The sequence below is a fragment of the Pungitius pungitius genome, chromosome 8, assembly GCF_949316345.1.
Source record: "Pungitius pungitius chromosome 8, fPunPun2.1, whole genome shotgun sequence".
Lineage (NCBI taxonomy): Eukaryota > Metazoa > Chordata > Actinopteri > Perciformes > Gasterosteidae > Pungitius > Pungitius pungitius.
In genome coordinates, this window is record NC_084907.1 from 18,412,407 (window position 1) to 18,433,396 (window position 20,990).

The window sequence follows — 20,990 nt, forward strand, 5'->3', positions numbered from 1 at the left end:
ATCACATGTCATACATGACGCAATGCGGGGGCAGGGTGGTCTCTGAGACACGTGCGCTCTGCACTAGTGTCCATGAGCAAGTCACTTGATCCCTCATCAGCTGCAATGGCCGCTGATCGGCTCAGTAGACCCTAAGCTGCGCGGGGTGGTGAGGGGGGGGGGGGGGTTGTGTTGGGCAGCTTCTGGGACGAAATAGGAGAATGAGCGATGGCATTATCGTCAATACATCCAAATACGCAGGGGGCGAGGGCGGGGGTGGGGGGCATTGGAGTCAGCGTAATCCATTGGGCGTGAACGGTGACATCGCGTCGAGACTTATATCGGCCTCGCAGTCCTCTAAGTCACAAATGGAGTCGGTGGCGTTTTCGTGGTTGTGAGAAAACTGTGAAATCCTGTCAAAAGTGTCTTCGTGCTCAATACATTCAACCACGTTCGGGATCATGTTCACATACGCGTTCGCGATTTCCTTGTGGATTTGGGTGTCTTGATTGTATGACACCAGCTCGTTGCTGATGTTAACAGTTTCCACTGGTGTGTTGGAGCAGAAATTGCGGCAGCCCAACAGGCTGGCAAAGGCCTTTCTGAACTCGGCGTTGAAGGCGTAAATGATGGGGTTCAGGGAGGAGTTGGTCCAGCCGAACCACACGAAGACGTCGAAAGTCGTCTCGCTGACGCAGGGCAGACCCGCGTCCCGGTCAGTGGCCGGTCTGTCACAGAACGGCACCATACAGTTTAGGATGAAGAAAGGTAACCAGCAACACACAAAGACACCCATAATCACCGACAGGGTTTTGAACACTTTGGTTTCCCGTTTAATCGAGGTTTTCAACGTGTTGTGGTGTTGGCACTCTATTCTGTTCGTCCTGCAACTTTGCGCGTGCTCTGCAGCTCTCTCCAAGGACGCTATTCTTCTTATTTGTATCTGTGCAATCCGGTATATTCTGGTGTACGTCACAATCATAATTGCTACGGGAATATAGAAACTTATCAGAGAGGAAGATATAGCATACTCTCTGCTCAGGCTGGAGTCACAGTTCTCGTCTATCTGCGGACTCGCGGAAGAGTTGTGCGTCCCAGACGAGTCTTCGCCGCTGGCTTTATGCCAGTTTAGCTGGACTGGTATGAATGAAATGAGCACAGACAACGTCCAGGTTACGCTTATCATAACAAAGGCCACTCGCTGGGTCATTTTTCTCTCGTAGCGGAAGGGGCTGCAGATGGCCCAGTATCTATCGACGCTGATGATGCAGAGGTTGAGGATGGAGGCGGTGGAGCACATGATGTCGAAAGCTACCCAGACGTTACAGAACGTGCCAAATGGCCAGTACCCCGCCACTTCTGCCACAGCTTTCCATGGCATCACCAGGATAGCCACGAATAAATCCGACAGAGCCAGAGAGACGATGAAAATGTTGGTCACTTTGGTCCGCAGGTGCCGAAAGCGCAGAACCGCGGAGCAGACCATGATGTTCCCAAGCAGGGTCCAGAGGATGAGCAGCGACAGCAGACAGCCCGTCAGCGTACGCACAAGCACATCCTTCCCACCGTCCTTTGTTGCCTCCGTTTCGGTGCTGTTCCACATAATCTCGCCCAGGGGTGCCGGCACATAGTCCACCCCTTGCAACGACGAGAGATACTTCTCTGGCTTCTCCATGTGAGTGCTTCTTCAAGTAAATCTGCAGCCCATTGCTCCGTGCGCGCACACGGACGCAGTTATCGGCCATTCACCATATTCTCCCCATTGACCTTCTCGGCTGCCAGCCTGATGTGAAGTGCAAAACAGAAGGAAAGAGGGAATTGATCGCCTTAAAACTGTGCCGAGCGACGTGCCAGGTGCGCCGAGGAGCTGAAGCGCACTACGCAGTGGCGCGAGCATGTTGGATGGGAGCCTTGTCGGTCCGGTCGTCTGACCTGGCTGCGGATCTCTTGGTAAAAGGTATCCTGAGCTCGGCGTGGCTGCGCAGCCCCTGCAGCCCAACGCACCCTGTGCCCATTCGAGCTGGGCGCGCACACATCACGCCTCCTTTGTGGGTGGTGTTACATGCGAACAAAATCGCAATGCGTTAGAAAAACGGGTGTGAGGGAGCCCTGATTTTCTTTAGGGACTCTAACGAGCGTTAATAGAAACTTCAAATCAGTCGACACCTTTCACTTGTGGATCGTTTTCCTCTTCGGCGTATTGTTCATAATGCCATAAAAGTAAAACGTGAGTTTTTTCGTGCGACAATAAAGTATGTGTTAAACGCATAGACCGAACTGAAAAGGCTCCCATGCCCATTCAATTCAATGTATGTGGTTGCAAACTCCCATCTACACACTTTATAATAAGGGGACCATTGAGACAAACGCAGTGTGAAGGCACTGCCGGAGCTGTCCGTGGTGCTGACTGGCTGAGTATGTCTCGTGTATCTATGGATGAATGATACAGGGGAAACCGCAGTATATCACGACTCAACCTGTTGACCATTCTTGCATACAAGCAAAAGAGGTGCTGACCACGATCCTCTTTTGACTTGTACAAAAGCTACTAGACGATCCAGTGCAAAGAGTTAACCAAAGAAACAACAATTTAACGGTTTTACAGTTGTGCGATTGCCTCGTTTGAGGTGATTTATTTCAAAGTCTTGCTGCAGTGGGCTGTAATGATCTCCCGTATCTGTCCTTGTGACATCAGGGCTGGATGAGTCACTGTCTATACACTTTATCCCACATTGTGTATATATATATATATACATGTATATATGTATATGTGGTAGGTATCTCTCTCTCTCTCTCTCTCTCTCTCTCTCTCTCTCTCTCTCTCTCTCTCTTTCTCTCTCTCTCTCTCTCTCTCTCTCTCCCTCTACCAAACTATCTATCCATCATGGTTAAATCAATCTATTTTTATCACTGAATACCTGCGGTTGTTTACCCGCTGACGTCGGCCGAGTGGAGGTCATATAGCTCACTTCTCGGAGTAACCCTAAACATTCACACTCTCAGGAGCCGCGTCGAGGAGCTCGGAGCGCCGCGCTTGGACAACGTGTCTGTGCAGCAGCAGCAGCGTCGTCTCCGGCTTTGAAACGTCACGGGTATTTTTAGATGTTTCCGCCTGCCTGTCAAATCGCTGTGACACTACGTCAAAAATAATCTCCCAACGCCCGACGACAGATTCTTTGGAGTTACCTAAATTATCGGGATGCCAGGGGTAAACTTTTACCCGACACAACAATAAATTCTTTGCATACAAAGATCACGTCAGATGTTTTCGTTGAAAGATCAATTGTGTGATACCTATTTTTCTATCCAACGACCATAAGAGTATGGCCTTTGATAAAAATAAAAAAAAATCCCCGAGCAATACAAAATAAATTATTGTTCGTTATATTTGTTTTCCTCTTGCCTTCATTACTAGGGTTGTAAACATCGGTCGTTAATTAAGATGTGATTCCAAAAATGACAAACTTTTGCTCCCCAAAGACTACGTGGGCTTTTTAACTGTCGAAATGTAGGCGTTTGTCGCCGTCATGTGGTTTGAATATGTACTGCAGATAAAGCATAAATTCTGATTTTCAGTGACAACGTAACAGTAGTCAGCAAATACTTCTTCGGTGTGAAGGAAAAAAGGTGTGACATAACTTGCACGAAAAATAAGAAACATTTTCTTTATTTCACCGAGAAAAGAATATAGATCCATCACTCCATGTACACATCATTATTTAAGAGCACCATTTCATTGGAATTTTAAACTTGACTTTGATTAGCATGTCAGTATTTACAAAGATGATAGTATTGTAGGATTTTCCCACAAATTGGCACATAGTGAAAACACATAAAGCAAATAGCACCATGTTGAGAACTGAATGAAATTATACATTGATTTGATAAAAAATCATACAGTACACGTATACAGTATATCCATATGTCAAAAAGAAAAATGATATTACAGACAGGAGTTTTTAATGCTGATCTTTCAGGTGTAAACTTAGAATCTGTGGTCTGGTCTAAAAAGTAAAAACATTTACTTAATATTGGTATAATAATTCTGCAACTATTCTGATACAAGATCCAGACCTTAAACAATACAGATGCACCTGATTTGAACACTTTTCATATTACGCATTCATCAACTCATTGCTGTCGTTATATGAAAAGGAACATTTTTGGTTGGTAGATTTGTCATGTAAGTGTGCACTTTTCAATATTATATAATATAATAATAATGTGGATACTCCAGTATAATCAAAACAGTGCAAGTAATAGTTTTGAACACAACTTACCATTCAACTCGACCAAAACAAGAGTCATCATGCAAAAGGACATCGACAAACTTTTAATGACAGTGAGGCTGAGAACTATAGTCCAACCCAAAAATATTATTTAAAATATAGTGCTAAGATTGGCACTATTGTTGTTGCTCAAGTGTTGCATACTATTCCGATCGACTTCTACCACTAAGCTAATTAAATGAGAACCATATCCATATTCCGTGTGAACATTTTACATGCAAAGAAAATATGAGTCAAGTTGTGCACCAGTGCACTTGTGGCTCCGTTGAAAATCGTACTATTAGATGGTTGAGAACCATGAGAGTGTTTTAGTAGCTTAGCTGTAGTATTTAGTGAGTAGTTTTTTATACACTTTCAGCTACGGAAACAGTACAAAATGTGCGTGTCATATTCAGCATGTACGTATAGCATGCTAAACCTGTGAGAAAACTCAACTTAGATGTGACTACAAAAAAAAAAAGTTAAAAAGGCCCTTTTGCAGTTTTTTAAACCAACGGCCCCATTCATCATGATTTTTAATAATTCTCTAATAATAAAAGATAATTCCTCGTGGAATGTAGGCTAATAGGTTCACTCAGTTATCCCCACACTGAGGGCTCATCGCTTTGTTCGTCTCTGCAGCTTGTTTTTAAGTCTCTCGGAGCCTGACCCGGACTTCCTCCTGAGCGGCTGCGAGACGCTCTCGGGAGACGCCGGGGGACCGCCGTTCTTGTGCATGTTATCTGCCATTGTCAGTCATCTGCCCTTTTACTGTCAGACCCGGCGGAATACCTCAAACAGGGAGGCAACTGAGTGCATGCGATAGAAAAGGTTCAAAGGAATGGCAAAATTGAGAACTGTGGTCCATACACTGAAACCAAATGTCTCTTGTTCTAACCCGTTGTCGTACTGCGGGCGGCAGCCGAAGGCAGGAAGGATCCACAGCTGAAAGAAAGAAAGAAAGAAGTTACACTAGGAAGGTGTAGTGAGTGAAGGTCTCTGCCAATCCCAATCCAGGTACTTGAGTCAGCGTCAACCTGAGATTGGTGTATCCCGATTTTAAATATGTAAGAAGTTGAGTTTCTGGCAAGTCCTTCTCCCATCTTCCATAGCTCAGCTCTGGTCTCGCTAGACACTTATACTATAATATACTTTTAGCTGCTGAATGTTTGTTTACCTCCTAGTTCCTAACTCCTTAGCCAGGAGGTAAGTTGGTGGTGTGCATCACTACAAGCATTGCCATGACTCTACACATTGTCAAAGTTAGTGTTACCAAAACACAACATTGAATTCACTTCGGTCATTCATATTATATAATAGTTCAGCTAGTACATTGCTAGTATTTGCGTACATTCAGTTATCAAGTGTAAAGGTACCAATGCCTACCGAAATGTTGCACATTATCAGGAAGACCGCAATGTTTTTCAGGATTTGCCTCTTGATGTTCGTGGGCTCCTTCACTTTGCTTCCAACAGGCAGCGACACCCCAGAAGGTTTCCTTGGACATCTGTACACCTGTCCGCTTTCTTCCTGGTCGTTCTCCATGGTGACACAGGTCCGGTCTGGCTTGTCGTAGGCCCTGTTGATGATGCCATCGTACGGCGGGGCCAAAGAGGAAGTCACCGAGAAGATTTCTGGAGCCACCGGTAACTCCGGGTCCTCGCTTTGTCCGTCTTCTTGCTGGCGATACAGGGACTCTACGACAAAGATGTTCTGGATGTACTTCTCCAGCACAATGAGCAGAGAGTAGATGAGGTTTGTCCAGCGGTAAGGAGGATTGCTGTTGGTGCCTAACACGGCCACTATGCTGCACCACGACATGAGCCAAGATCCAATAGAGGAACCGAACAGCAGCTCCGTGTCCAGCTGTCTGGACGGGTTCTTAGACGTGTCCAGCGGCACGTGGTCCGCTCGGTATATGAGAAGGCCCAAAGCGCCGGCAGAGCACATGGACACCAGCATGACAATGCCATAAATGTAGAACATGGAAATGGCTGACTGGCGAGTTTGGAGGGATTCTTCTACGTGGGTGATGTAGACCACCAGGATCCCAATAGTGCTGGCCAGTGCAAGTAAACCCAGAATGGGGCCTACGGTCAGGCCCTGGGTTTTGGTAGCCAGCCTCTTTTGGTTTGATGAAAGGTCCATGGTCCTTCCGATGTTCTTCCACATGACAAAGAGCATGGCAGAGACAAAGATGTGGTATTCGACGTTGAAGGGATAGAGATAGAAGAGGCTGCTGGAGAACATGGAGCAAGTGCTAGTGGTGCAGTTACAGTGGGGCTCTGAGTGCACTGCAACACAAGTAAAAACACATGCACGTTCGTGAGAAATACGTATATTCGTTATGCTTCCCTGACACAACAAAACTAGATCCATCTATGAAGACACAAAGACTTGTCACCGCTCAACAAAGGAAAACAAATAACACATGAAACTTACCTCTGAATGGAATTTGATTGAAGTAATTCAATTTAACACATTCTTTTAGATATGAATGCTTTGAAAGCCTTTGGACAGAAGTGTTACAACTAACCGATATACTAATCCAATCCTATCTTCAATGTTTGAAGAGAACCATTTTGAAATGCAGATTAGGTTTGCTGACAGGCTTTTTTTCTGGTGCTATCTTATTTGTACATGAAGTGGCTTAGAGACGAAGCCCTCACATCTATTCACCAAGGACGTGTTTCCCAACCGTTTGGCTTGTGTCTACTTGTCAGTGCTGTATATCTACTAGTCGTGACCACTTTTCCCCCCCCCCTTCTTTTCCCAAATCATTCCCTGATAAAAGGCAATTAGGAAATTAGCAGTAAATCCCAAAGAGAGAAAAGATCAGATGGTAATCTGAAATAATTAACACAATGAACCGTGTGGCAGAAGTACTGCATGAATACACTGTTTTTTTTTACTTTACTGTTGGCCACTGCCCTACACTCATACCAACCGAATAACTTGCTTCATGGCTGAATACTTCTTTATTTAATGCTTAATGCCTGAGCATGACAAAGAAGGTTATTTTTCTCCATCTCGAGACCACCACCACACGCCATGGTAATGCTGATGCCCTCTAGATATCATCTCCACAAAAACCTTACGATGTGCCCCACTCCCCCCCCGCCCCCCCAAAGACCACCACTATGGCACTGCAGCCTTTAATTAAAAAATGAACAACGGTCAGGGTGCAGCCATCCTCACAGTCAGCCGGATATGAGGAGGAGCAGTTGAACCCCCCCAACCATGAGCTTAGATGTATCAGTTACTGTAATTGCAGCACCCTTGGGAGGCAGCAGCCTGGGGACAAAGCCGTCTGCGAGGTCAAGCGGGGGGTTGCCAAGGAGGGTGGTGGTGGTGGCTGAAGTGTGGCGAAAGGGCCCGGGGTGGGGGCCTCAGGACTAGCAACACTGTGTGTCTCCTGAAACCTAATAGAGAGACGTTCGACACAAACAAGACCCACTGGGCTGCAGAGCTAAAAACCCTCCCGTCCTTCCTTTTTTTCTCCTTTCATCCATTGAAGTGAGCTCTCAAGTGGACTATTGTACTTGTCTTCTCGGTACAAGCCAGCAATCGACCCCTTGGCCCTTACCTATAGTGAGGTTTCCGTAGCCCAGGGCCGAGAGTCTTCTCTTATGGTTGTTTAAGAAGTGCTCCGCTTCTGACATGACACCGTTGCACCAGAGGAGGAGGTTGGTAAAGACCGCATGGATGACACCAAATCTGTTGGAGAAGAGCAGTTGAAAGCAAGAGTGATGAGCAGCTAACTAACAGCACACTGCGCTGTAATGATATAATAAGTTGTGATTGGGACATCAAAACAAGCTTTTTGACACCCAGCTTTGATTAGGCACATATGTATCATACCTCTCAAATGTTTCAAAGCTCTTGATGACATCCTTGATGTGAAACCAGAGAAAGTGCACCTAAACAAAACGGCAAGAGATATTGTTATGATGAAAGAAACCTTATCAAAAGTATAACCTAATAAAACTTCACAGACAGCACAATCAAACTTGAGAATCACTTAAATCCTTTCATCGGAAGCATTTTGTCAGGTGCACAATGACAGGATTATATTGTAACTCTGTGGCCGCCTCAACAACAAAGAGCACATTATTCAGCTGAGTGGTGCACAGAACAAGAAAAAAAACGCCCCGGTAGAACTATGACTTTATTAAAATTAAAGTCGGGTTGTAAACTTACCTGTGCTATGGTGTGAGTTGCATGGATGACAGGAAACACCCCGAGCACCGCCGACACACAGGACTGATACCCAACGTAGTACCCGATTCGGAACGCGTCCATTATCAGTGAAAGGAGCGCAAGCAGAGTCAAACCACCTAGAACAACAACAACAACAACAACTTATCACTGCTCCACGTTGACTTTACAGATAGCGAGTTCTTTTTTTTTTTACTATAAAACATAAATCTCAGTTAAAAAAAGTTTTTAAAAATCAGTTTTGCGCGCAGCTGATCTCTCAAACTCACCTCTTATCCAGCATGTGGTGGCGTGGACGTCTTTCTCGGTGCGCGTGTTCTTCTGTCTGTCCCGCACCAGGATGTACCACATCATCCAGATCAGCTGCAGGAGCATGAGGCAGGTGACAAAGGACAGCAGGTGCTCTTCCTTGACGGAGGGGCCGTGGTGCGCGATGGCCAGCATCAACGCCGCCCCGATCAGCAGCACGTTGGTGCCGTACTGACCGCTGAGGATCTCGGCGTTCTTCCTCGGGTAATCCCCTGACAGGCTGAGTCTTAGTTTGGTGAAAACCTTCTTGTCTTGCTCGGAACTGGACGACGAGGAGGAACTGTGACAGTACTTGTTCAGACACATGATATCCAGGCCGCTGTGCTCCACCATGGTGGGAGACATGCAGAAAGAATCGCACCGCGGAGGGAGGAGAAGAGGAGCCAAAGACGCGCGCTATAAGAGCGCTTTGGGGCACGCCGGGTGCCTAACCTTTGGCTTCGAGGTGGGGATTCAAGCGACTAGGTACCGTGCCAATCATGCTAATTCAATATTCAAGGTCCGGCTCAGTGGTCATGCACAGTTTCAATGTCCAGCCTCACCGAGGATGGACTTGATAGATGCCATTGTCATCTTGTAACCATGAAACTGAAATTTTCTGGTCTCGTAAGCGGCTCGCTGAGAAAACGGCAGATTGCGTTTCACTCTTTAGTGATCCCAGACCCGTGTCCACTTGAAACTCCCATAGGTTTCAAGGGAATCACTGAGCTTGCACTGCCAACCATTCACTGCCGAAAAAAAAAACACTAAGCACGGAAATCCTCAACAATCCACAACAACAGATGAAAAAAAAAACGAGCTTCGGCCAAATCCACCTCTGCGGGGCATCTGGCAGGGAGTCCTCCCAAAGGCTGATGAGGTCCTCTCAGGGTGGATATCGGGTGTTAAGCACAGGGGCCTGGATGAGATAAACGGGAGGATGTCATATCACAAACATGTGATGTTTACAGGCGGTGGAAAGTGACCTGTCCCGACAAGTCCGAGTGGCATCTCCTCAAGTCCCCATGTCCACTGGTGGCAGAGGTGTGGTGATTTAAAAAAGTTGCTCCCGAGGTGGAAGCAGTCAGGGTCAGATTTCAATGTTCGAATTCAACAAGGGCTTCTTGTGAGCGGAGGTCACGGGAGAACACTGAGCCCAACAGCGCGGACGGCTCTTATGGATGTGACCCAAATCCAGTTCAATAATGGGGGCGGATGCTTTCAATCAGCGTAACAACACAAGGACTGCTCGCACAGATTAAGAGGTGATTGGTGTGAAGTTAGGATGGAATGGTAATCAGGGTCTTAAGAATAGTTACCTTTTTTGAAAAACAAACGTACGTCAAACCCAGTTAGTTAAATGGATAAAGTGGCTTCACAATATCCAACTTTTGATAGGTTAAACTATTGTGAGGAAATTTCTATTTGGCTGTCAATTGGGGCAAAAAGTAAACGGTAACTGGTTCAAATGTAAACGTGAACAGCAGCAATGCTGATTCAATATTTCCAAAATAAAGGTTTGCATAATCGTAATGTCTGTTTATAATTTATCTTAAGTAACAGAACAAATGTTTGTAATATGTGTTATGTAACACAAAACCTATAAATAAGTAAATAAAGCTTCAAAAAACGATGCAACACCATTATTTCAATTTAAGCGCTTTCCCATGTACGTTTTGAACAACATCTTTAAAACACAACGTAGTATAAATTATGTTTATTATCCATCAGGGGACATGTTGCATTGTCGATAGGCTTGAAATGTGTTTTGGAGCCGTTGAATTGGGAAAATTCAACCTTTCGCGCTCGTCTCGACTCGCTAACTAGAAAAGAGGCTCGTTGACGCGTCGCGAGGGACACTGTAGCGGAGTCACGTGGGTTGCGGAGATGATTGAGCGTTTCCCCCCCGATGGCATATTAGCCTATCAGCCCATGTCGGAGTATCGATTTAATCACTGAGAATCAGAGCGATAATGAAGAAGACTGAGATCTATCAGGGGACTTGATGCGCGGATGACCAAATCGGAACATTCTTGATTTAATCTGGACGGGTTTAAATAATCTCCTCACTGTTTGCACTCCAACACCCCATAATAACACCTTGTTCAATCGAAGAGCAGATTGGACAAATGTAAAAAAGCGTTTTTTGTTTTAAGAACACGTTTTTACTAGCTGAAGATAGATTGTGTTGTACTTGTATGTGTCATTGTGCAGTAGTCATCTTTTATGAATATTGAAATATTCTAAATTAATTTAGTTGTAAACATCTATAACAAAATAAAACTCTGAAAAAGCCATTAAATACAACGTATAAAGTATATTTACGTGTATGACTAAGTCAATATCTGGATACCTCATCCACAACTGAGCGGAATTTTAAACATCATCAACAAACAGGAGAAAATAAGTGTTGTTTTTTTTTTAATTGATTTGTTCCAGGTTGTGCTTCAAGCAAAGATACAAATTGTGGCAAGAAGTTAGAAAACCTTACAAAAAAAATCATTTTAAAAGAATAAGTGCAGTCAACATAGTTTAAGACAAAGGTTTGTAAAAAAAATATAAAAAAATAAAGCAATTTAAATTCTGGTTTCTTTAGAAGTTGGTTGAACGCATTTCCAACACATATTCACAGCCCCTTTTAAAAGGGTTACAGTAGTAAAAGAAAAGAACACAATATAACAAAGGAAGCCATTATTCTGCTTCAGTGTCAGGATCCTGGGGCCGTATTCATAAACCTTTATGTAGTTTATATAAAGATTTCTTAAACTTAGGAAATGATGGAAAGACAAATATCCTGAAAGTGAGTTAATGAATCACAATATATTGTTTTAGGTTGATATGTTAAAACAGACAAAGTTAAAAGGAATCAGAGATCTTTGGCAACTGGAAAATGCAACGATGTTTACTGGTTTATCGAGTTGTATGTTGAATTGAACCGCTGACAGAGAAACTGATATAACCCAAGCTATTTTCTTCTGTTACAATCGAATAGATTTAGTTATTATATAAGAATATATCATAGAATAAAGAGAATTCGATTCACTGTCCAAAATACTCATGGTCACAGAGTACAGTGTGTCTTTGGGATCAACCAATCGCACTAAATAATGCGTCCTATAACAACAGGGTAAACCACACCTCCTCAATACGTTAACGTTTGGTTCCCTTTCCACGCTCAGAGTGGCTCCGAGAGGTTTTCTAAGTAACTCCTAAGCTAAGAATCCTTGCTAGAAATGTTTAGGCAAAGTTCTCACATTCTTTGTGAATTTGGCCCCCAGGTGTTGTAAAGGGTGGCTCAATGTCAGAGCTTCCTGAAACACTTAAACAGAGCCATGTCATCAATAGTGTTATCAGTCACATCTATTATTCAGAAACACCTTTTCTACTACAACAGGGCAAATTTCTGGTGTGAAAAAAAAATCAGTTAAAGTGCTGTTTGCCAAATACTCAACACAATGCACTGCGTTGTCTTGACACCATTGTTTCTTTGGGAAAACACATCAGTGATAGATCATAAACTGAGATCTGACTCTTAGCTCACTGAGACCACAGTGAACCTACCATGCAGACCTGCCCAGTAAAAAGCATCAATACGGACCAACAGCAGCTTTGATATTTCAGCAGAGAAGTCCAGATCAATTAGCTACAGGTGTAAAAGCAAATTGAGCCGCATAGCATTATGCATGCGTTTAATTTCTGTGCTGGAATAATTTATATTCTTGGAAGAAATGATCTGTCAGTAAGAGGAAGATTGCTGACTCAGTTGTAATCCTTGAGATGTGTTAGAAATAGAGAAAAACTACCAGAAGAAAACTTAACATTGTGCATAACAAGATTATGTAAAGTCCAGATTAAATATGTAATGTTCAATGACACAATATTTCACTTCAAACATATACACCTGTCACATTTATCCAAGCAAAGAGATGAACATGACCACACCCATGAACTGTGTGAAGAGGATGAGCGGAGTGAAGAAGGACCACAATGGCCAAAGGGCCATGTTCAGGCTGCAAAGAAAGTACAATATACTTAAAATGAATATAAATATGAAAAATATAAATGATTATCAGTTTAGATTTTTTAAATTCATCATTTCATGTTACTATTTGGGCAACGTATGTTCAGTAAGCCAACAGCTCTAATCACATATAAATAGAACGTATTTGTGGTTATACCTGCAAGATGCTGCGATAAAGGCTGCAGTGGTGATGGGAGGAATGGCAGGGTATTCTTGGTCATAGTGCCGGATCCCTTTGAACCACTCCAGGTATACAATGCAAAACATGGCCAGAGACAAGCAGATTCCGAGGAGTGCAAGACCCACATTGAACCACCAACTAAAAACCACAGATGGTTGAAAAGAGGAAGACTCGTTTAAGAACGGAAGGTGATAACGCGTTGACTCTTTTTAAAACACAGATGGAATTAACGCCACAAGTGTCAGACTCCAGTGGGTTTCCTTAATACCAGGTACCAGTGACACTATTGACATTTTCTTGTTATCTATAATGATATGTAGAGGTAGTTCATAGCAAATATATGAAAAAACATTTTTCTTGACTCAATCACCTTTTGATATCATCACTCTCTATGATGTTGTGGAAGAAGTCCACGTAGTAGGTCACACCTACAGATGCCAAAATCCAGAAAACGGAGTGTCTGTTGATGCGAGGGAGAGGTTTGCCATCTTTTTCCTCTTGACCTGAAGGGCAATAGAAAATAAAGAGCTTCAATTCCTAAGTTCCTAAAAGCATTCTTGATTTCATGGGAAAGAATTATGTGTTATTTATTAGGAATCAAGTTGTTCTATTAATAGACCTATTGATAGAACAACTTGATTACCAATTAAAAGAACAACTTGATTCCTAATAAATTACACATAATTCTTTACCAAGAATTGGCCAGTAAAGTGTAACTATTGTCTGAAAGGACTTTACAACAATTAAATGTCAGTATTGTTCAACACTAACCTACTGCACGACACGATAGTGTTACAGTATGGTACAGAATCAACCATTGAATATGAGCTTTGTCTGGCCACAAGAGTCCACTCTGTTGTCGCCATCTTGCAGGATTAAAGAGCTTTTAAGGTGAAACTGATTGCCATCTTTCAGATAATCTTACTTCTCAGAGAGGTATTAATCCCTATAATTTACTAGTTGATTTAACGCATCAGAGCCCATTGTTGGCTGCTGAACTGCTTGTGCATGCACGTCTGCTCCGTGCACAGTTCACAATGAACTCCGTGCCCTCAACAAGTAGTTGACAAACACAGGTTCTTCCTTCGGGTCCATCTTGTAAAAAGGATAACACCATACCAAGTTGTCTTGCCATAAAAACCATCAGTCATAAATGGTTAACTATTGGAAACATTTATCCTATTACTTATATTACAGCTCTTAGTCAACGAGACAGTGTTCGAGTGATATCACAGCATTTGCTGCTCATAGTCCAAACAATCAGAAATTGCTGTATTTCTGCCAGAGAAGGCCTTTAGTCTGTCCACATTCAACCTGTAATATACATCTTTCTGCTATGTATCGAATTAGTTTTGTGAAAGAAAAAATGGCAATCTGATTGTCTAGCAACTGATCCAACGCAAAAAAATGACCATTCAATAGATGTAAGCATACAATTGAGCTAATTTTCTAATTGTATGGTTAAATGATCAAGTTAGCAGGACGCCTAAATGCTTATTTGACAGGCTAACGTTACAGTGAGTGTGTTAGTGCTCAACCCGCAGCTAACGTTATGTAGCAAGTTAGCAAACAGTGATGTACAAAACAATCTTTCTAGGGCTTACTCTTTTCATCTTCGTCACCATTTCTCGTTGTTTGCATAAGAAACTCCGCATCCCTCTTAAATCTATTCCGCAACGTGGCAAACTCATTGTCATTAAGCATTGTGTGGACAATATCTTTAACTTAAAACGTTACTAGCATTGAAGGCTGACTAGTGAGTCAAAGGCACTTCCGGTTAGACACGGTCGCTTTTATATGACGCACTTGACAACGACAGCTGTAGTTTAACTGATGTCAGGGCGTAGCTGAAGGAAACCAATACGAAGGCAATCAGTTGAACAAACCAAAAGTCATAGGCGTAACCACGCATCCATTGGGAGGGGGGGGTCGTGTCTCTAATTACCAATCTGTACCCCCCCCCCCCCCCCCCAAAATACAGCAGAAAATATGTATGTATTTTCTCCTTATGAACCCTATATCGATACCGGACTCCGCGCGCCAGCTGGCGGGCTTCAAGCTCCTCAGAGCGGACCGCGACACGGAGCTCTCCGGCAAGACGAAGGGTGGAGGAATCTGCTTCTACTCCAAAAAACACCAGTTGGTGCAACGCCATAACAATGATCCAACAACGCTGTTCTCCTGATGTGGAATCGTTTATCATTAACTATAAACCCTTTTACTCCCCGCGTGAGTTCGCGTCATTCATCCTGGTCGGTGTTTACATGCCGCCGGGGGGCAACGCGCACGAGGCACAGCCGACACTCGACCAGGCGTGTGGAGCGGACCAACCCGGACTCCTGGGTTATTGTCCTTGGGGAATTTAACAAAGGAAACTTCAGCCATGAGCTTCTTAAGTACAAACAGTTTCTAAAAATGCCCAACCAGAGAGGAGAACACGCTGGATCACCGTTACCACACCTGCCCCAATACTGGCATTAAAACAAATGATGGGAAAGGGTATTCATTTGGACCCCCCCAATGTCTAAACCATGGTCACGCCCACGCCAAAAGTAATTAAATTTCTTAGGAAATATATGCTATAGAAACATATTCTATCCATATTTAACGTGTATTTCATTCTTTGATATATTTGTAATTACTGTATTATAATTTTTTTGAGCTTTGTGTTGAGTTTTCACTTTTTCAGACAACAAAGTCCCTTTTGAGTGTAGAAAACAATGTTTAGTTTTCCCCTCCATTTACTTGTATAAATGCCAAACTTTGCAGAGAAGTAGGTTATTTAATAGCAAACTCATAAATGTAACGTTTTTGGACTTGTGATGCATACAATAATCTCTACATTTACGGAATGCGCACAGTGAATAAATGTTACATGTAATATCTGTTGCCTACTACAGAACACTTCTTTAATTAAGAACTGTTTACACACTGCCCATCTTAACACAAACCCAGATACCCTCAAAGGGTTAACTTGGGATATTCAATTAAAATGTCTAACAGGACACAGTTGTTCTCATCCCATGAAAAAAATGCATAGTAGCTGGCTTATCAAGGTTTATCTTGAATGTATACCTTTACATAGCATAGGCAAGAATCTGACACTGCTGATACTGTTGTCCTATTTTGACCTGGCAGAGCCGGCATGTGCAGTGAAGAAAAAGGTTAATACAACTTGCAACCACCACTTAATCCGAAGCGGTCATAAGCCACATTCCAATGGCTGTATTTTAGGTTAATCTGAAACAGATTTAGAAAGTCCTGCAGTCAATCCTGAATCCTCGATTTATTTTTTTTGCACCTGTTGTAACGTCAGATATACACTATACGGCGTAATTAATAATAACCAACCCTTGTTTATAGCACTGTTGTAAATTGAACTGTCTCGCATGAAGTCATCACTTAGGATAACAATGTTAAGTTTTGCTTTCAAAAAAGGTATGTGAGCATTATTTTATCCCTGTGCAGATGCACCACTGTGTATTATCTCAAATTTTGGTCGTATGCTGGTGCAAAAAAAAAAAAAAAACACATGGCCATGTTCAACACTAAGCGGACTCTCAGCTGTGCAGTGCTTTCTAAGAAACGGTTTAGTTTGACCGTTTGCCAAACAGTTCACACATGGGAGAATAATAGGAAAATTATAAAGACACATATACAAGACTGACTAATTATATGTCCAGCCTTTTTTAGTCTGACCACTTACATGTCAACATCCATCCATTCACACCCACATACACTGATGACAGGACACACACACAATTTGGGGTTACTTGTCTTGTACAAGGACATCAACATGGAATAGCTCCTGCAAATATTTTTATATTAATTTTTAACTTAATTACGTTATGACTACTAAAGATTAAATATGTCTCAAACAAGAGAATGATCATGAAGTACTCAAACCAAGGTTAGCGGTAAAACGTTTGGATATGAATGGAGCAACTATTTTATCAGTGAAGACAGCAGTATTTATTATTCTTTTCTATTTATTCTTTTGGTAATGGCTTTCTCACATCAATAACCACGGGCGGAAATGGAAATTACATGGTTCAGTTTGTTATAAATATGTTAGAACAACGTTTAGTGTGGAAACTTTCCAATAAAAAGTTAATCCTCAGCCACAGTTAATCCTGCAAGATCAAATGGCAAAAGTAAAAAGTTGATCTCCGATCTGTTTGCAAAAGCAAAGACAGATTTGTTTCAGTTTCAGTTGTTCTGGAGTATCCTGTGAGGTCTGCATTAAAACAAGAAAACCCCACTATTTTAATACAAGCAAACTTGAACCAGCTTGACTAATACCCAAAGTATACAATATACAATTACAAGTAGTTTGATGAATGAGCATCAGTGTTAAACCTGCTGGGATTAACAGGGCTTCATAAGGCTGGGCAGATTTCCATGATCGTGCACAAGCGTGTGTGTGTGTGTGTGTGTGTGAGAGTCAGACAGCATTAAAACTTCACCCGACGCTGACACCAAGCGTCTTGCTTCTATGGAGCTTCTGTGTACCTGGCCAAGTGAACCCCGTTCGGGGTGCCGAGGAATGTGCATTAGCTTCGTCCCGTGTGAGAGTCAAATTCACCTCAGGGGCACCTCTCTTATTTCCCTTCCCCCTCTCCAACATCCAATCCCACAGATAAGATGCCATTTAGCAGCCTTACTGTGGACTTGGAATGTGCAACAGAGCAGCCGTCTATTATAATTATTTCATGCATAAAACACTGACACGTTGTAGGGTGATTTGTAACAGTCTTCCTCGTGCTTACGAGATCAATGCAATCAGTAAAGATACCGAACAGGACAGGTCGTTGTGTTATAAAATGATTTAATCCTCAAAATTTGGTAATCTGTACAAAAACATCCAAGCGAAGATCGAAGACAAGAATGGCATTTAAATTTTAGAAAATCTAACATACATTTTGTGCCAGACGGGTGGGAGATGATTACAGGTCTACTTTACAAGTCTAACTCGGTCTTTTAAGACTCTGAATTTTGGATTGTTGTTGATCTTCTTGTTGAAAAGTGCGAGCACCTCCTCCTCTTTTTTAAAATTCCCGTCACCAGCAAAAGAGTAGTATGCTGCCACAATCTGTAAAAGAGGGGTGGGGGGGGGGCTTTAAACATCATATTATATACTAAAGAAGGTCTCTGGTTTTCAAATATAGTAAAATCACTTATTGTGATAACAATAACAGATCAAACACGTAAAGGGTTTTCAAATTTACTTACCACCGATATTGTTAGTCGGTTTATTTTACAATGTCCAATTTGGCCAACATTGATGACATTTCCTCATGAATAGATTTAAAAACAGATATTTAAATTATCTAAAAACGTGCCTTCCATAATTCAAAAATGTAAAATGACTTTCACAGGTCGCATTTATAGTCTACAGTTTATATTGAGGGCTATTAAAAATTAAGAAATGCAATTAAAATCACTCCATGCTGTAGCTTAGCACAACTTGTTACTTGTCCACAGCATTATACCGCTTCTGGGCTGTAGCCCAATTAGAACTTAAACTAAAGTATGGCAATTATACACAGTACAGTCCTTCAATTTCTGCATAATTTCAAAGAATGTATAACTGAAGTCAAATTAAATTGCGTAGATAGGGACAGTGTTGGTTTCACTACTTTCTATTTGTGTAAAAAACACACAACTATTAATTACATGAAAAAAAGGCAAAAGACTCATGTCCAGAGTCATCTAAACGCTTCATGACTCACCTTCTTCTTAAGTTTCTTTACTGGCAGTTCCTGGTCAGCTGATTCTCTGAGTACAGCTTTGATATTTCCCTTCCAGTTGAATTTTCCTGCAAGTTAATCAGAGTCATACATTAGCTACCAATACGCCGGTAACTAAGCAACACTGAACCCTGCTGGCCATTTCCATTTTACATCATTTTCCATTTTTTAGCTAAATTCATGGCGGTAACCACTTTACCTTTGGGAACTTTTTGATCCTCAGTCTCTGAAGTGTCAGCAGCCTCTACGTCACCTGAAAGAGAACAAAAATAAACATGATAATATCATTAAAATATATGTTCTTGCAAAAAGATGTAAATCTACAAGTATATTTTTAAACACAGGGACACTCCAATACAAATACATAATATATCAGTAAAGTATCATGATTCATTAAAAGATAAATACCCTCATATAATATAATACTTTATGAACAGCATAAAAATCTTTACTTGTCTTTGACTTCTTGCTGGATGTCTCATTATCGGCACCATTCGGCTCTTCATCTTCATCAGAGCTGTGCTTTCTCTTCCTGTCCTTTTTCTTTTTGCCTTCTCCTTGCTCCTCTGCAACCGTCTTATCGGCACCTTTCACCACCTTCCCATTCTTCTGTTGACGTGCCTCTTTGCGCTCACGTTTGTTCAGTTTCTTCTTCCCGCCGTCTTGATGGCCGTTCTGTTTTTCCTTTCCATTAGAATCCTCTCTGACTTCAGACACTGTCTCTTCAGCTGCTTTAGTCTCTTGGGGGGCCTCAGGAGACTGTCAAATAAGGGGAGTAATGAGTCGGTTAGAATATTGAAGACATAGGGAACTTTTTTTCCCTCCTTTCCTTGAATAAATATATTACAACCAGATGAAAGAGAAAAAAAACACATTATAATCGAGCCGCTAGATCATATATAGATTTATGCCGACCTATGCTGTAAGAAAATGACCCATGATCAAGGAATAGCAACAACCAAGTAACTTACAATGTCAGCTGCAGTGAGGATGTCCCACACCTCATCATGAAGACTGGTGTTCGCTATTTTAATACAGCTTTTCATCCAATTCTGAAAAAAAGACAAACAATGATGAGACAAGAAAGCTTCTCGGCAAAGTAAACAGCTCCCTCACAAGCCACCGCCCCCTCCCACTGAAAACAGCCCCACTATACACATAATGATTTATGACATACTGCTGCCTTGACTTCATGTCACCAATCTACGTGCAAGATTTGCAACAAACACATGGTGCACTTCAGCCATATGCACATGTACTTTTTTACATAACTTTCTTTTTTAGCGTGTTATTGTAATTATGTGGAAGGAGGACATTGCAACGTAAGAACTTCATGGCACAGACTGACTTAACACTGAACTGTATACATGAAAATTAAATATCTTGAATCGTAATAAAACACCAACCTGAAACTTTGCCTTCTTTCTTGGGACATTATCATATGAACTGATTTGTTGGAGTATGCCCTTTAGCTTCGTACTGACTCCAGGTTTGTTCATGGCGTCATGGACTCTCTTCAGGAGGAGATTCATCAAGTTAGAAGCAAAAAAACAAGAAACAGATATAACGATAGTAAACAGTGACAGTTTCTCTCCATTTTACCTGGATCCACTGCTGCTGTTTCACATCTCCTTTGTTGGCCTTGCCCTCGAAGCCTTTGCCTCCGTACTTCTGGTTTTCACTGATACATCTAGTGTGGTTCTTGTAGTCATCACCGCTGTTTAACACGCACAGAAAAACATCATTGCCCACACTGAGATGAGGTGAATAACGATTACTACTACAACAACTATTCGAAAATGAAGAGGACCGTGGACACCCGGACATTACCAGAAATCTTTTCCACAGTCGATGCAGGAAAGGACCTGGCATCCCCGGCACATGCCCACGTGTTTTTCAACTTGGGCTTTTTTGAGGGATTCTCCACAGCTGTTGCAGGTGAAAAACACCATTTTAACGACACGTTTTGCTTGACTACACCGTATCGATACGTTTGGACTCGACCTAATCTGCTATCAGAGATAGTAGTAAGTAAATGCGTTAAAACAAAGACGGTACAATCCTCCTTCAAAAGTGGTACTTCTTTAGATAAATAACGGTTAAGAAGCTCGTTAAACGCTAAACGTTATAACGTTAGACGACGTGAGCTGCGATTTGAATGAGGCAAACTGCGCGGTCTGTTTCATTCATGAGAAGTTTTCAAAACACACGTGACCACACCATGGCCGTGCGCAACAATATTAGTCTTCCGTGTGAAACGCAAAATGAGAGATGTTCTGACCAAC

At 42.2% G+C, this 20,990-nt stretch overlaps 4 protein-coding genes across 4 annotated transcripts; all 4 read right to left on the bottom strand.

Moving 5' to 3' along the window:
- Positions 1-253: 253 nt before the first annotated feature.
- Positions 254-2,283, bottom strand: drd5a (dopamine receptor D5a). The gene has a single exon (XM_037491258.2). It carries the CDS (start codon positions 1,652-1,654, stop codon positions 272-274), a length of 1,383 nt encoding a protein of 460 aa, XP_037347155.1. The 5' UTR covers positions 1,655-2,283; the 3' UTR covers positions 254-271.
- A 1,377-nt stretch (positions 2,284-3,660) lies between these two features.
- Positions 3,661-12,389, bottom strand: otop1 (otopetrin 1). The gene is made up of 6 exons (XM_037491250.2): positions 8,735-12,389; positions 8,448-8,584; positions 8,109-8,167; positions 7,834-7,964; positions 5,634-6,541; positions 3,661-5,192 (listed from the first exon to the last, which is right to left on the bottom strand). The coding sequence occupies exons 1-6, from the start codon at positions 9,117-9,119 to the stop codon at positions 5,022-5,024; spliced, it is 1,791 nt and encodes a 596-aa protein (XP_037347147.1). The 5' UTR covers positions 9,120-12,389; the 3' UTR covers positions 3,661-5,021.
- Positions 12,390-12,412: 23 nt separating this feature from the next.
- On the bottom strand, positions 12,413-14,760 carry tmem128 (transmembrane protein 128). Its single transcript, XM_037491269.2, has 4 exons — positions 14,560-14,760; positions 13,326-13,458; positions 12,932-13,093; positions 12,413-12,763 (listed from the first exon to the last, which is right to left on the bottom strand). Exons 1-4 carry the CDS (start codon positions 14,657-14,659, stop codon positions 12,664-12,666), a joined length of 495 nt encoding a protein of 164 aa, XP_037347166.2. The 5' UTR covers positions 14,660-14,760; the 3' UTR covers positions 12,413-12,663.
- A 3,006-nt stretch (positions 14,761-17,766) lies between these two features.
- Positions 17,767-20,974, bottom strand: lyar (Ly1 antibody reactive homolog (mouse)). The gene is made up of 8 exons (XM_037491262.2): positions 20,536-20,974; positions 20,308-20,422; positions 20,112-20,219; positions 19,677-19,757; positions 19,158-19,464; positions 18,905-18,958; positions 18,688-18,773; positions 17,767-18,047 (listed from the first exon to the last, which is right to left on the bottom strand). The coding sequence occupies exons 1-8, from the start codon at positions 20,655-20,657 to the stop codon at positions 17,910-17,912; spliced, it is 1,011 nt and encodes a 336-aa protein (XP_037347159.2). The 5' UTR covers positions 20,658-20,974; the 3' UTR covers positions 17,767-17,909.
- Between the last annotated feature and the right edge of the window lie 16 nt (positions 20,975-20,990).